The 15,925-nt window shown below is 43.8% G+C and overlaps 1 protein-coding gene across 1 annotated transcript in view; it reads left to right on the forward strand.

Annotated features, from left to right (window-relative positions):
• lama1 (laminin, alpha 1) overlaps positions 1–15,925 on the forward strand; it is a 290,652-nt gene that overhangs the window by 241,559 nt on the left and 33,168 nt on the right. The window contains exons 46-52 of the mRNA XM_043687534.1: positions 472–628; positions 735–859; positions 3,476–3,626; positions 5,401–5,545; positions 7,425–7,566; positions 9,104–9,218; positions 12,199–12,369. Of these exons, the coding sequence (XP_043543469.1) occupies positions 472–628; positions 735–859; positions 3,476–3,626; positions 5,401–5,545; positions 7,425–7,566; positions 9,104–9,218; positions 12,199–12,369 (1,006 nt within the window). The remainder of the gene's footprint in view (positions 1–471; positions 629–734; positions 860–3,475; positions 3,627–5,400; positions 5,546–7,424; positions 7,567–9,103; positions 9,219–12,198; positions 12,370–15,925) is intronic.

The following is a 15,925-nucleotide window of genomic DNA, read 5'->3' on the forward strand; positions in this document are numbered from 1 at the left end:
GTAGACAGGGGTCAGGGCAGAGGGGGGGGGGAGTCAGGGTAGAGGGCGGGGGCAGGGTGGAGGTCAGGGCAGAGGGCAGAGGTCAGGGCAGTGGACGGGCGGTGACAGGGCAGGGGTCAGGAGTCCTGAGTTAACCTATTTCCCTGGAGGGTGATTCAGCCCCTGATCTTTCACACATATTCTGCTGTGCCTTATGTTCTAATTTAAAATCAGGAACTGAGATGCTACTAACTGCTTACATGTTAACTAACTGAAACACGGTACACTGCAACTGAGCATATTGCTGCAAGAGTTTCAATTCTGTGGCTGAGACTAAACTGGAATTAGATTTTACAAGGTAATTGTGAGGTATGTGTAATTGCAATGTAAATGGAAATTGCCTTTTCCTAGCTGGAAAATAAACATTTAACACTAATTATGTTGAGTTTTAAAATCCTTTATTTGTTTGGCTGAACAAAATGTGTTTGGTAGGTTTGGCCGTATGGGTACCTTATCTGTTCAAGAAGTTGGTGCGTCCAGTTTAGACAAGCCAGTGGTAAAGACAGCCTCATCTCCTGGAACCTCCACTGTATTGGATGTGGACAATACCACACTCGTGTTTGTTGGGGGTCTCTCGAAACAAATGAAGGTCAGTGCATCTTCTCTGATTTGTACTGCTTACAGCTGGCCTCCTCTTGTCTAACGCCTGCGCTTTTATTGTCTTTTTGAAATAACATCATTTGCCTTTGCAACAGAAAGTAGCGGCTGTGAGGATTACCCACTTCAAAGGTTGCTTGGGTGAAGCCTTCCTGGATGGGAAATCCATCGGCTTGTGGAACTTCCGAGGAAGAGAAGGGAGTTGTAGTGGCTGCTTTGCGAGGTAAAACAGGCCCTATCACTCTTGCTGTTTAAAATCACTTTGGTGAGCATTTCCACCTTCAAAGGTTCATAGTATTACAGAATCGATACAGCACAGGTGGCCATTCGCTCTGTTGTATCCATGCTGGCCCACTGCAACAACAACCTCAGCTTGTCCTTTCCCATTTTAATTTAAAAAAAGAGGAGTAAGCTGCTGGAAATCTGAAATAAAAACCAAAAGTGGTGGAGGAACTCAGCAGCTCTGGCAGCGCCTGTGGAGAGAGAAGCAGAGAATATTTTGAAACCAGAACTGCTGCCAGATGTGTTGAGTTTCTCCAGCCTTTTCTCTTTTTATTTCTAGTTCTTTCCTCTGTAGCTGTTCGTGAAAGGCTGTACCATTGGAAAAATGTCTTGTTTAAACCAGCGATGTTTCCAATTATGCCAGTAAATATTAGGTCACATGGTTTATGTTCTCCTTTTATTATTCATACAACTATCCATAACAAAAACAGCAATTGCTGGAGAAACTCAGCAGGTCTGGCAGCATCTGTGGAGAGAGAAAGAGAGTTAACGCTTGGGGTTCAGTAACCTTCCTTCAGAACTCATTTTTGAATTTGTGATTGATTGGTGGTGACACCAAACATTCCAAGCCGAAACCTTACTTTACCACTTTCTGAGAGAAGTTGACATTATTAAGAGGCTTTTGTACATCATCTGGGAGATGGAATTCGTTGCGATTGTCAGTACAAATTATTGCAGTTAAGTATCACCTTTCTAATTGTTATTTAGACAGGCTCTTGTAGCACAGTGGGCAGCATCTCTACCCCCGTCCCCCCCCGCCCCAGGCAGAAGTTCCTGGTTTAAGTTCCATGCCAGGACCCATTGGTCCTGGGCAAATAGTTGACTGTTGAGACTGTAAATCTTCTCAATACATCTGATAGTAGATGATAAGAGCAAAGGAGTTTCCTGGTCTATCATCGATCAGGAAGCAGTGGTGAACCACCACACCATGTTATTAATGTGTATGGTCCATTCTACTTAAAGTCTATTGCCCACCCTCAAAAATTACAGTAGGAGCTAACACAGTCAACTTCATTTCAAGCAAATGGGACTCAAGATAATTGTTCATAGCTTTTAGAATCACGACATGCTGTGAATGCTCAGTCCATTAGTATGTGGATATGCAATCTCATTATCTGTTCTCCTTTTGTTGAATTTCATATATTTTATGTCTGTTCATAAAAGGCTGCACACCGTGATAAAAAGGTGTTGTTTAAACCAGTGACATTACTATTAGTTTACACAATCATTTTAACAATTCTTTAAAGATCAGGATGTCGAAATGGATCATGCTTCAAACATTCATCTGACTTTCACCTCCACCTGCTCCTTGAACTGCTGTAAACTTCAGCCAGTTTTTATTTCGATCTCAGATTTCTGGAATTTATTTTTTTCTCTACCTGCCAAACCACATTTGAATGTTTCTTTCTACATGAAAAGAATCTTGTGAATTGTGGCGTCCTCCAGAGTCCCCCAGCATCTCAAATGTCAGGCTGCGTCCAGTTTGATTCATTCAATGTGCAGTCCAGAAACATATGCAGGCATGAGATACTGCAAAGGCTGTGGACCCTGACCATATTCAGACTTGTCCTCCAACAAAAATACCTCACTACCTCTATATAATTGCTTTGTTTGGATTCACAAAACCCACATAGTCACTGACAACTGCAACTATTCAGCCATGTCCTCGACCTTGCTGCTGCACCAGCCAAGAAGATGCTGGTAAGACCACATCTTGAGGCCTGCGAAGTGTTTGGTCCCTATATTTAAGGATAGGTATTACTTAATAGGAAGATCTCCAGATTGACTGAACAGCAAAGGTTAAATACGTTGGGTCTCTGCTTAATTGAGTTTGGAAAAATGAGAGGTGATCTCATTGAAACATGTCGAATTCTTAAGGGACTTGACAGAGTAAATGCTGAGAGGATGTTTCTCTTTATGGGAGAGTATAGGAGCAGAGGCATCATCTCAGAATGAACAGGTACAAATTTAAGACTGAGATAGGAGGGATTTATTCTTGGAGGGTTGAGAGTGTTTGGACCTCCTTGCTATGGACAGCTTGTGTATGTTTAAGGCGGAGATAAATCAATGCTTGATTAGTAGGAGAATCAGGGTTACAGGAAAAAGACAGGAAAGTGTCAGAAAAGGAGGAATGTTGGATCAGCCACGTTCCTATTGAATGATGGAGCATGCATGAGAGGCTGAATGGCCTCCTCGTGTTCCTATTTCTTATGACCTTATGACCTTATGGCCTTATGACCTTGTGTAGCTTTAGCACGTCTTCACTATTTTTATATTCCATTTCCTTTCAAATAAAGGCTAACATTCTATTTAACATGCCAATCCCTAATGTCTGATGCTAGTATTTTATGATTAATGCAGGAGGACCTCCACATCCAGCTTTCTGCAGTCTTTCTCTGTTTAAATAATATTCAGCTCCTTTATTCCTCTTGTCAAAAAGTATAAGCACACATTTTACCGCAGGCCTACCTTGCCGTTTCTGTGTGACGATGTCAATCTGTGATGTACATCAGGTGGAAAGGATTTATTGTGGAATTACATTGTACGTACTCTGCAGGTCACAGAACGAAGACATTGCTTTCCACTTTGATGGTAGTGGCTATTCAGCTGTCGAGAAAGTGTTACGTTCCACAACAACCCAGCTGGTGATGCAGTTCAGCACATTCTCACCAAATGGCTTGCTCCTCTACCTCGCTTCAAATGGCACCGTAAGCATCCATCAGTTTTCTTTAATAGAATCTCTACAATGGGGAAGCAGGCCATTTGGCCCATTGAATCCCGACCAACCGTCCGAAGAGCATCACACCCAGACCCACCTCCACACCCTATCCCTGTGACCTTGCATTTCCCATGGCTCATCCACCAAGCCTGCACGTCCCTGGACACCCTGCTGTGGAGCCCCCTCTCCCAGCCCTGGGACCCTGAGTCTAAAGCTCCCCAACTGGCCCTGGTCTCTCCCAGCACCCACCAGCTGACACTTCCTTCCCCCTTGCATTGTCCTCTACAGTTAAAGCTTGTTTCTTGGCCTGTCACATGACAGGAGAGAAGCAGACTCTGATTGGAGGAGCAGCTCCTTCCTTTCAACTCAAGAAGATGACTTTTCTCTGGTTGGTCACCTCTTATGTGAATTTCCGAAGCAATTTGACAGTTTGGTGGGTGGGTATGGATTATGTAAGGTGTCAGTTGGCTGGGTAGCCAGTTGGTGATGAAGAGTGCCACCACCAGTGTGTATTCACCAACCGGCTGAGGTTACCATGTCGGACTGCCCTTCTTAGCCTCTCCCCTTACCTGAAGTGTGGAGACTCTCAGGCTAAACCACCACCAGTCACACTCTGAAAAAAGAGCAAAGATTAAGGTGACTTTATCTTTGTGTAATCTGAACAATGATGCGTACTAGTGTGTTCGCAGGCAGCCTGGTGAACACACCGTAAGTGTGGAGTGCTCCTTTAATCATGAGCATTGTAACACTATCTGAGGCAGATCAGTTCTGCTCAGATTCTCTATAACCGGCCCCTCCACACACCGAAACCTGTGTCTGGCTGTGAAACATTGAAAAGGACTGCACTCCTGTATCCACCCTTGACGGGGAAGTTAGTTTCTGAGTAGCAGGCGGAGTTTGTTTCTCGAGGAGTGGAGAGGGTGAACTGGGTCGTGCTTATGAGAAATTGTTCTGTAGATTTATCTGCTTCCTGCCATGTTTCCTCCATAAAACAAAACAAAAAATGAGACAGCCGCAGAATGTCCAAATCATGAGGGAGAATTGTGGAAGTGGGGTTCCAGAATGTTCATTTTATTGCTGTCATGCAGAAAGGTCAGAGTCCTTTACTGTTAGGGGCAAGGCCAAACCTCCTCAAAATGTATAAAGAAAATAATCTAGACCCAAACTTACCCTACTTTTAAAGGCAAGTTACAAGTGTTGCATTACAGGTGCAATCCCATTGGTCAGTCTTGAAGCAAAACACCCTTTATTCATGTACTATAGTTAAAATACAAACAAGAGAAACATAAAATTGGAACAACAACTTTATTGGAAAATGTAACAGAACAATAGATTATTTAATTGCTAAACAGCAACTGGTCCAATGTAGTAACATCCCATAAACACATCCTTGGCAAGGGCAAGTTCAGCAAAGTAGATTGTCTCACATGCAATTCCAGCAGTGGGAAGAGAATCCAAGCTTTTAGCTTTAACAGAGAGAGGAATAAGAGCTTCCACATCCAGCTTCAAGATCCCAGCAGCAACTGCTACTGAAAAACTAAAACCAAACATTCTGGTTCTAAGGGAGCTTGGCCCCACCCATTCAGGCTGCTTCTATTGTTCCAACTTAAAAAAAGGCTCACAAGATGTTTACTTTGTTAGTTTGAACAAACTGCTCATCTCCTGTATCTCAAGCTTTCTTCATAAAAAATGCCAGGATGTAATACATCTCTTAAAGCCATAGTACCATCACAGTAACCTTCTTCCTTTTTACCCTTCACCAGAGAGATTTCTTAGCAGTAGAGCTGGCAGACGGGAAAGTGCGAGTGACCTTTGACCTAGGGTCTGGAGTTCTAACCCTTATGTCAGAGAAAAGATACAACAATGGAACATGGTTTAAAATTGCATTTCAGCGCAACCGGAAGCTAGGTAAGAAAAGAGATTTCTTAATCAGCCAATGAGCTTGTGTTTCTCATTAGGTTTCATAAAGTTTTATAAATTCCCCTTTCTGGAGAATGCTTAGTAATGGGACTTCAAATGAGTAGCTAACCTAGTCCATTCTGTTGTTTCAGCTGGATTCAGCGAGTCGTGAGTTCATGGAATGCCCTGCCAGTAGCAGTGGTGGACTCTCCTTCATTATGGGCATTTAAACGTGCATTGGATAGGCATATGGAGGATAGTGGGTTAGTATAGGTTAGGTGGGCTTGGATCGGTGCAACATCGAGGGCCAAAGGGCCTGTACTGCGCTGTATTCTTCTATGTTCTATGTTCTATGTAAGGACAGGCAGTGACATGTTGCAATCTCACTCACCTAGTCATCCAGGGCTAATGCACTCACAACATGGGTTCGAGTCACACCATAGCAGATGGTGAAATTTGCTTTCAATAAATAGAAATAAAATAGCCAAATGGTGACCATTATCAATTGCTTTGAAGAAGAAAATCTGCCATCCTTATTTGGTCTGGCCTACATATGACTCCCGACCTACAGCACTGTGGTTGATTCTTAACTGCTCTTTGAAATGGTCCTAGCACGCTACTCAAAGAACAGAGACCAGTACAGGACAGGATCAGGCCTTTCTTCATGAATCATAGAGCCCAATCTTGTAGTGACAGTGAGATATGATGATGCTTCTAACAATCAGCACTTCCCTCTCATTCAGTATCAATGGTTAACCAATCAATAGTTTATTAATGGGGCAGCACAGTGGTTAGTACTGCTGCCTCATAAGCCAGGGACCCAGGTTTGATTCTAGCCTCAGGCAACTGTGTGGAGTTTGCACATTCTCCCCTTGTCTGCGTGGGTTTCCTCCCACAATGCAAAGATGTGCAGGCCAGTTGAATTGGCCATGCTAAATTGCCCATAGTGTTAGGTGCGTTAGTCAAAGGGAAATGGGTCTGGTTGGGTTACTCTTCTGAGGGTCGGTGTGAACTTGTTGGGCCACACTGCAGGGAATTGAATCTAATCTAATCTACCTCCTTCAGTTGGTATTCTTGCAAATTGTCCTGATGAGCCCAGTACTCAAGTTCTGTGCTACCAAACAACCAGTGGTATATTCTGTTTGTTTCAAATTTCCCACAAGTTATTTACCGAGTAAATAAACCCACGGTCATACTCCAGCATCAAAGATGTTTTTAGTCGGTGTGTATGAGTCCAGACACTAATTATCAGTAACTATAAGGACCATAACTGCTGGTTACAATACCATTTTAAAAAAAAATTCATTCACAGAATGTGGGCATTTCCTCAGAGGACAGTTAACCACATGGCTAGGCGGCCAGACCAGAGAAGGGTGGCAGATTTCCTTCCCTAAAGGGTATTAGTGAACTAGACTGAGTTTCCCCTAGCAATTAGCAGTGGTCTTCTGATCATCATTAGCCTCTGAGTTCCAGATTTTTTTAATTGAATTCCAATATGGCGGGATTTGAGGAAGGGTCGCAGGACCCGAAACGTTAACTCTGATTTCTCTTCACAGGTGCTGCCAGACATACTGGGCTATTCCAGAAACTTCTGTTTTTCTGTTTATGATGGTGGGATTTGAACCTGATTACCTGGGACATTACCTGGGCCACTGGATTAATAGTCTAGTGGTAATACCATTAGGCTATCACCTGACCATTAGAACTTAATAGTCACATTTCCTGATATCATTCACTGTCCGGTCAGTACAGGATATGTTTATCCTTGTATGCCCGAGGAACGAAGGATAGCACCCTGACCACTAACGTTAGAGACATAAACCTAGAGATCTCAAGTGACACATCTCCAGGATTGTTTTTACTAACAGATTACACTGAACATTCACAGGTATTTTGGCTGTCATGGACCCATTTAATTCAACGGATCGAGAAACCAAGCAAGGAGAATCACCAGGAACTGCTTCAGATCTCAATCGTGGGAACAAAGATCCAATCTATGTCGGAGGATTGCCGCGCTCCAGAAGCTACAGGTAGTTTAATGTGTTCCCGTGGTCAAGAGTACAGTGCTGCTGTAGTCTCACTGGTTCCAACCAACGGTAGGAATAAAAGTTCCCAGAGTTAAAGCCTCACGTTTTTGGCCTTGAAAGGTTCGGCTGTCATGCACTCATTCCACCTGGCGGAGTTTGTTCAAATTGTTATTTTTGTCACACGCAGCACTAAAATGATTCTGAATCTTCTTGATGTTTGTAACTCAGGGATTAAAATAAGCAGAAGCCACATGGTGTAGATTGTGTTTCATCGGAATTTTATTTTAATTGGCAGCGATTGATCCAAATGTCCATCCCAAGCCGACCCTTCAGAAAACCTAATGCACATCACTAAATCAGTTTTGACTGAAAAGTATTCTTTTCACTGAAAGCTGGTTCACTGTTTCCTTTCACGAGTATTTGTGGTATTTGACTGAGTGGCCCATTTCAGAATCACCCTCATTGCTATCGGTCTGGAGTCCCCTAGAGGCCAGATTTCCTTCACTAAAAGATATTAATGAACCAGATGGATTTTTGATCACAGCTTCATTATTAATAATCATTAAAATGAGCTTTCAGGTTAGATTTATTTTGTTCATTGAAATTAATTTCCACCAGTTACAGTGAGATTTGAACACATGACCTCTCCCCCCCTCCCCCCCCCCCCCCCCCCCCCCAACCAAGAATCTTAACCTGGATCAATGGCTCATGGGGAAGTGAGGACTCCAGAAGAGCTTATGCCCGAAATGTCGATTCTCCCGATTCTTGGATGCTGCCTGACCTGCTGCGCTTTTCCAGCAACACGTTTTCAGCTCAACGGCTTATGAGGCCTGTGCCATTTAGAATTAGCATTAGCTTTTTCCGTCACATACTCAAATGAATGCACTGAAAAATTTAGACTCACAGCACCACAAAGGTATCCTGGTACAGATTCTTACGTACAAAGGCTTAGGGGTAAAATAATTAGAAAAATAAATAAATAAAAGGTCAAGCTATACCGATTATAGGAATACATGGCACAGTAGCTCAGTGGTTAGTACTGCTGCCTCACAGCGCCAGGCACCCGGGTTCAGTTCCTGCCTTGGGCAACTGTCTGTGTGGAGTTTGCACATTCTCCCCATGTCTGCGTGGGTTTCCTCCGGGTGCTCCAGTTTCCTCCCACAGTCCAAAGATGTGCAGGTCAGGTTGATTGGTCATGCGAAATTGCCTGTAGTGTTAGGTGCATTAGTCAGGGGTGAATGTAGGGGAATGGGTCTGGGTGGGTTGCTCTTCAGAGGGTCGGTGTGGATTGTTGGGCCGAAGGGCCTGTTTCCACACTGTAGGGAATCCAATCATTAGAGAAATAATGAAATAAAAAGTTCAGACTAAGTGTCCTTCCAACCCAGTCCACACTGGCATCTAGTCTAGTTTAATCCATTCCCAGTGCACCACCGTCTCTTCCTGTTTCCGCAAAGTTAAACTTTCTGTTGCACCTATTTCCCTGCTCGTGAGGTTTCAAAGGCCAGGGTTTGATCCTCAAAACGATCTCGTCTTTTTGCAGGAAAGAAGTTCTCAGCAAATCGTTTGTGGGTTGCTTGAAGAAATTGGAGATTTACCGTTCAACTTTCGACCTGCTGAGGAATTCCTTGGGTGTGAGGAAAGGTTGTTTGCTTGAGGTAAAGAGGAACAGCGATGTAAATTAAGCAAGAGTGAGGACTTTTTTCTTCTCTCTTACCAGGAGAGAAAAGCTTAATGTTAAAAGCCACCACCGGCAAGTTCCCCTCCAAGCCACTCACCATCCTGACTTGGAAATAAATCACTGTTCCTTCAGGGTCGCTGGCTCAACAATCTTGGAATTCCCTCCCTCAGGGCATTGTGGGTCTACCTATAGCACATGGACTGCAGTGGGTCAAGAAGGCAGCTCACTGCCAAGGGCAGCTAGGGACAGGTAACAAACGCTGGCCACTCAGAGACACCCACATCCCACAGAGGATACAAAGATAGTTACAAGTTTGTTTGACATATACTGATGTTGACCATTTCATTACCAGCAAGGCGGTCAGATTTTCCTCCTCTTAGCAGAAAGGCTCTGTTAAACGTAGTGGGATTCAGACAGCTTTATTAAATGCATTTGCACTTATGAAATTGACTGTCAAATCGCAATTGTGTTAACATTTGTCTTAAATCCTAATGTTCAAATTGACTGCGCAGTGGCTAAGTGGTTCGATTCTTCCCTTAGGCAGCTATCTGTGCGGACTTTACACATTTTCCACGTGTCTGCGTGGGCTTCTGCTAGGTGCTCCAGTTTCCTCCCACAGTCCAAATATGTACAGGTTAGGTACATTGGCCATGCTAAATTACCCATAGTGTTCAGGGAGGTGTGGGTTAGGTGCATTAGCCATGGAAAATGCAGGTTTGTAGGGTAGGGGAGAATGGGTGTGGGTGGGATACTATTCAGAGGGTTGATGTGGACTCATTGGGCCAACTGGCCTGTTTCCACACTGTAGGAATTCTAGGGATAAATTGCCTCCCCTCGAGGCGTTGAGGAACGTCTGTTCAGGAGCATTAGCTATGATTTGTAACTGGCAGTTGGTTGTATCTGAGGAAGGCATGCCTGGATGTTGAAGGCACTGAGAACACTTGGTGGCCTGGAAAATACTGAGAAGTAGAATAAGACCACCCGAGGAATGTTGAGGAATTTATGTAGCTCTTTGCATTATTGGAGTTTTTTGGAACAAGAAGACTTCTCCTGAAGAAATAATTTGATTGCTCCTCTCTCTCTCCTGAGGGATTGGGTTACAGCAGGAAGTCTGTGGACTAGCCTGTTAGTCTGTGGAAAGGGACTGATGCTGTAATAGAGATTATGCTTACAGGATGTTATCAGGAATGGAGGACTTAAGTTATAATGATAGGATGGGACTTTCTTCACTAGAACATTGGAGGTTGAGGGGTGGCCTTACAAAGGTTTATAAAATCATGAGGGGCATAGATAAGGTGAATAGCCAAGGTCTGTTCCCTAAGGTGGGGGAGTTCAAAGCTAAGGAGCATATGTTTAAGGTGAGAGGCGAGGGTGTTAAAAGGACATGAGGGGCGACTTCTTTTCCACAGATGGTGAGTGTGTGGAATGAACTGCCAGTCGAAGTGGTGAATGTATACATGGTTACAGTGTTTAAAAACATTTGCATAAGTACATGAATAGGAAAGGTTTGGAGGGATATGGGCCAAACACAGGTAGGTGGGGTTGTTTAGTTTGGAAACTTGGTTGGCGTGGGCTAGTTGGACTGAAGGCTTTGTTTCCATGCTTGATGGCTCAATGACTCTTTTTGTTAGCAGGCATCATGATAGTTGATAAACTGGCCCAACCTTCTGACAGAACAGCACACCCAGTGAGGAGGCTAATACAGCTAGATGGTTGAATCTCTAGTCACTGCTACGTGAGTCCTTGGGGAGTAGGCCCGTGGTCTTCACTAGCTTCCCTTGTCAGTATACTGTGACTGAACAAATGCAATCTCCGAATTTTATGGTCTTACTTGATGCTTTAACTGTGCTGCTGTGTTACAAAGACCCATGGAAAGTCACAAGATGCTTGCTTGCTCGGAGACACTGGCCTTGAGTCTGTCCGTCAGTCTTTAGAAAACAAACCAAACTCAGCTTGCAGTATGACCTTCAAACGAGCCTTTTGCTGGAGTAGCATTTTGTGTCGGATGTTTTTGGTGGACATCCCTTTGTTATGAACAAGGTGTAGCAGACATCTGATGCTACCGGCCCCAAACTCCCTTGCTATAGTTAGTTTTTGTTTTATATTCAGACAGCTCTCCTTGGAACAATCTGGGACGAGTTCTGTTTCAGAGCTATCCAGTTGGTGCCTGTTCTCTTCTGTAATCTTGCCCTGTAATTAAATAAGTCAGTTTGAGGTATTAGCCTCAACTTCACTACTTTCTTGCAGACAGCCAGTTTCTTCACCACATCCCTCCAGGGTGGAGACCAGGTCATTGAGTATATTTAAGGCTGAGAGAGACATGCACAGGAATTCCTACACACCGGACATTCAAACTGGAACTCCATCAGTAATCACATTGATTTGGACCTCATTTACCAACGTCTGAGAAAAAGAACCGCAAATGATATCACCCACCTTAACAAGCCAAGATACACAGATAGAAAGTGGGTCACTAACACCAGTGCTTCACCAGTGGCTCATTGATGATGTTGCCCAGCTTGGTGACGAAACATCTGGAAACAAACCTTCCAGCTCAGCGAGCAAACTTACAACCTGAGGTTCTTGTGTATCAAGGGTTATGGGGGAGGAAGTGGAAGAATGGGGTTGAGAAACTTGTCATGATTGAATGGTGGACTCAGTGGGCTGAATGGCCTAATCTCTGCTCCAATATCTTGTAGTCTTATTAATCGATTGTTTGATTCCATTGCTGCATTGACAAGAGCAGTCGAGGGTGTGGTGCTGGAAAAGCACAGCAGGTCAGGCAACATCCGAGGAGCAGGAGAGTCGATGTTTCCGAAACGTTGACTCTCTTGCTTCTCGGATGCTGCCTGACCTGCTGTGCTTTTCCAGCAACACACTCTCGACTCTGCATTGGCAAGAGGTAAGTTCTAAATGGAAATGCTGTATGTAACTTTTGATTACCTTTTCTTTACCAGCCTATCCGTAGTGTGACAGTTTGGAATGATGGCTACATTCAGTTACAGCCACAAGTCCTTCCAGTGGAAGCCAGGTTAATGACAACCTTTAGTACGCAGAATGACACTGGGATCATTTTAGCCGGGTTTGGCAAATCAACGAGGAACCGCAATCGTCGGCAGACAAAGATGGTGAGTCAAGGGGTACAGACCCAGTCTAATATTCGGCAAGAAAGATGCAGAGGAAAGAAGGGGTTTTTCTTCCCAAAATGAAGTGAGTTACTTTGATCTGGAATTCCCTGCCTGGTGGAAACAGAGCTGTCAAAAGAGAATTCGATAAATGCTCAAACTTGCTGCAGATCCAGAGGGAAAGAGATTAATAGGATGTCTCTTCCAAAGAGCTATCACAAGTTCGATGGGCCAAATGGAGTAAGGCAAATGAAGCATAAGAACATTCCAGAATCTTGTCAATTAGGTAATAGGGAACAAGAGGCCAAGCATAGACTGAAGTCACATTCTCAATCACTTTACCACAAACTAAAAGGTCTTAATGTGAAACAACAGCTTAAGCTGATCAAATGCTTTCTCGCATCTCTGAGGAACATCCGAATGCACTTGGCTCACAATCAATTACTTTGAACTGCAGACCATGTTGCACTGTTCTCTTCTATATTTAATTATGATTATTTCCCATTTAACTCATCTGTAAAGAAAGGAAAACCAATTTCCTTTATTTTTAAGGCTTGAAATTCTAAATTAAACAACTTTTAAACTATTGAAATCAAAAGTAGATCACCCCAGCAGCAACTTTATACAAAAGATCCAATTAGATATTGGTGTCACTGCACCTTGTCCACAAGTTGCATAGGCCAAATTTAATATTTGAGATGGACAAGTGTTTGATATGGTTTGAAGGATATGCCACTATACCGCGTCACGGTTTCTGCACTTCCATTTGACTATTATCTCTTTATTAAAAATGCTGAAATGTTGGTGTATGTCCGTATTGAGAGTTCTACCTGATTAAAGGCTGCTTTTTACATATTATAGGTGGACAACATTCAGTCTTGGGGTATACAGCTGAGGTGTAACCTGACAATCAGAGAGAGAAAGCGGTTAGAAGTAGCAAGTTCTATTTGTCAGAAGTCCCCATTCTGATGGAATATTTAATTCAGTCACAAGAATGTGGGTGGCACGGTGGCACAGTGGTTAGCACTGTTGCCTCACAGCGCCAGAGACCCGGGTTCAATTCCCACCTCAGGCGACTGACTGTGTGGAGTTTACACATTCTCCCCGTGTCTGTGTGGGTTTCCTCCGGGTGCTCCGGTTTCCTCCCACAGTCCAAAAATGTGCAGGTTAGGTGAATTGGCCATGCTAAATTGCCCGTAGTGTTAGGTGCCGGGGTAAATGTAGGGGAATGGGTCTGGGTGGGTTGCGCTTCAGCAGGTCGGTGTGGACTTGTTGGGCCGAAGGGCCTGTTTCCACACTGTAAGTAATCTAATCTAATCTAATCTAATCTAATCTAAGAATTTACATTCTCCTGTTTTAATGAGGGCATTAGCACATTTATAATAAATTGTCCGCTAATACCAGTGGTAATTTCACGTCATAAACTCTTCAGTGCTCTGATACCTCTTCCTGAAATTCATCCTTATATTTCTTCCATTCCTCATTCTGCTTCTGTTTTTCATTTTCTCGTCCTAGCCCAGTTGTTTGAGGTAACTCTGCACCTGTAGAGGAACCAGAGCACTCCAGTGAAGGGAAAACTTTTTTCCTTTCGGGACCTGTGGATATCATTGGCTGGGCCAGTGACTGTGGCTGTACATCCCCAATTGCCCTTGAGGGGCTGGGGCATTTTGTTGGAGTACTTCTCACTGTTGCACCGAGAGTAGCTCCATTTCCATTGCACGTTTCACTTCTGCCACTCCCTGGAGCTGGAGTCAGAGAGGAGACCAAACGTTACCCCTGCACTGTGGCTAGTATTGCTATTAAACTCTCAGAATATGAGCTGAAACTTGAGACTAAAATTGAACTTGAACCAAATCTGCTTGACCCCCGACTAATCTACATTTGCTTCCAGTCTGGCACCATCTTCGTTTTAAAGATTCTCATCCTTGTGTTCAACTCTTTCCATTGCCTCATCTGCTCACTGGTTTCTGTAGCATTCCCTGGCCCGTTCTCTGAAGGATGTCAAATTGGACTCAACATGTCCACACTTGTGTCTCTCTCCATAAGGTAGTGCAGGACCTGCTGAGTTTCTCCAACATTCTGTCTGTCTGTTCCCAGCCTTACATCTGAAAACACTCGGTGCCTCTGTGTCTGTCTTCCTGCAGGCCCCATTGTGATATGATCATTAAAAGGCAGTTATCAGGATTGATTAAATTGGGTTGCTTACTTCCTTTTCAGCAGGACTGTCATTCTGGAATAAGTTAAAAATCGTACAACAGGTTTATTTGGAAGCACTAGCTTTCGGAGCACTGCTCCTTCATCAGGTAACTAGTGGGGCAGGATCTTAAGGCACAGAATTTATAGCAAAATATCACACTGTAATGCAATTAAAACACTATCTTGAACAAAACTGGATTGTTGCTAAATCCTTCATCTTTTAGAATAGGTTGCAGGTTTTGGTTCATTAATATGTAAATCCCAGAACTTCTTTTAAGTCACATTCTCGAGATAACATGATTTTATAAAAAAAGGTGACATCTCAACTCAGAAAATACAATAAAGGTGTGAGGTTAGAGTCTGAAAATGTGTTGCTGGAAAAGCGCAGCAGGTCAGGCAGCATCCAGGGAACAGGAGAATCGACGTTTCGGGCATAAGCCCTTCTTCAGGAATCTGCAGACCTCACTTTCTCCTCTGAGGTTAGAGTCTGTCTGTATCCCAGTCTTGAATCAGACTGGTTCTGTTTCCAAACTTGGAATGTATAATATGTCACACGGATTGACTGCCCATAGGTTGTGTGCTTTTCGAGCAAAGATAGAATGTATCTGCAAATACATATTCACCCCATAGACTTATATGTGTGTGTGTGTGTGTGTGTGTGTGTGAGGGAGGGACAGAGAGACAGAGAGTCTGAGTGTGTGTGGGTGAGAGTGTGTGTTTGTGTGTGTGTGTGTACCTGGTAGAGTGTGTGTGTGTCTGACAAAGTATAAGTCTGTGAGAGAGTGTGTGCATGCGTGAGTGTGGGGAGAGTATGTGTATGTCTGAAAGAGAGCGTGTATGAGAGGGGTCTATGTGAGTATGTAAGAGTGTGTATGTATGTGTGCTTGTGAGTGTGTGTACAGTGTAGTGGGGTCACCTGCAGTGTGACATGAATGCAGGTTCCTGTTGAGGCCATCCTCATGACTATCAGATTCTGCTCGGCCATTCTGGATTGTTGCATATCCCCAAGTCCGCCTTGGAAAGCATTCACATAAACGTTTGGGAGTTGGTAAATGCTGACTGCATCTGAGCAGCATTGAATAACAAGGCATTGGGTTACAGGGAGTATTTCTCAAAGAGATTGCCTTTCAGCCAGTGCCCTGTGCTGTGTACCTTGCATGTGATTGAGGATTTTTTTTTAGATTAGATTACATTACAGTGTGGAAACAGGCCCTTCGGCCCAACAAGTCCACACCGACCCGCCGAAGCGCAACCCACCCATACTCCTACATTTACCCCTTACCTAACACTACGGGCAATTTAGCATGGCCAATTCACCTGACCTGCACATCTTTGGACTGTGGGAGGAAACCGGAGCACCCGG

The sequence above is a fragment of the Chiloscyllium plagiosum genome, chromosome 4 (genome assembly GCF_004010195.1).
Source record: "Chiloscyllium plagiosum isolate BGI_BamShark_2017 chromosome 4, ASM401019v2, whole genome shotgun sequence".
NCBI lineage: Eukaryota > Metazoa > Chordata > Chondrichthyes > Orectolobiformes > Hemiscylliidae > Chiloscyllium > Chiloscyllium plagiosum.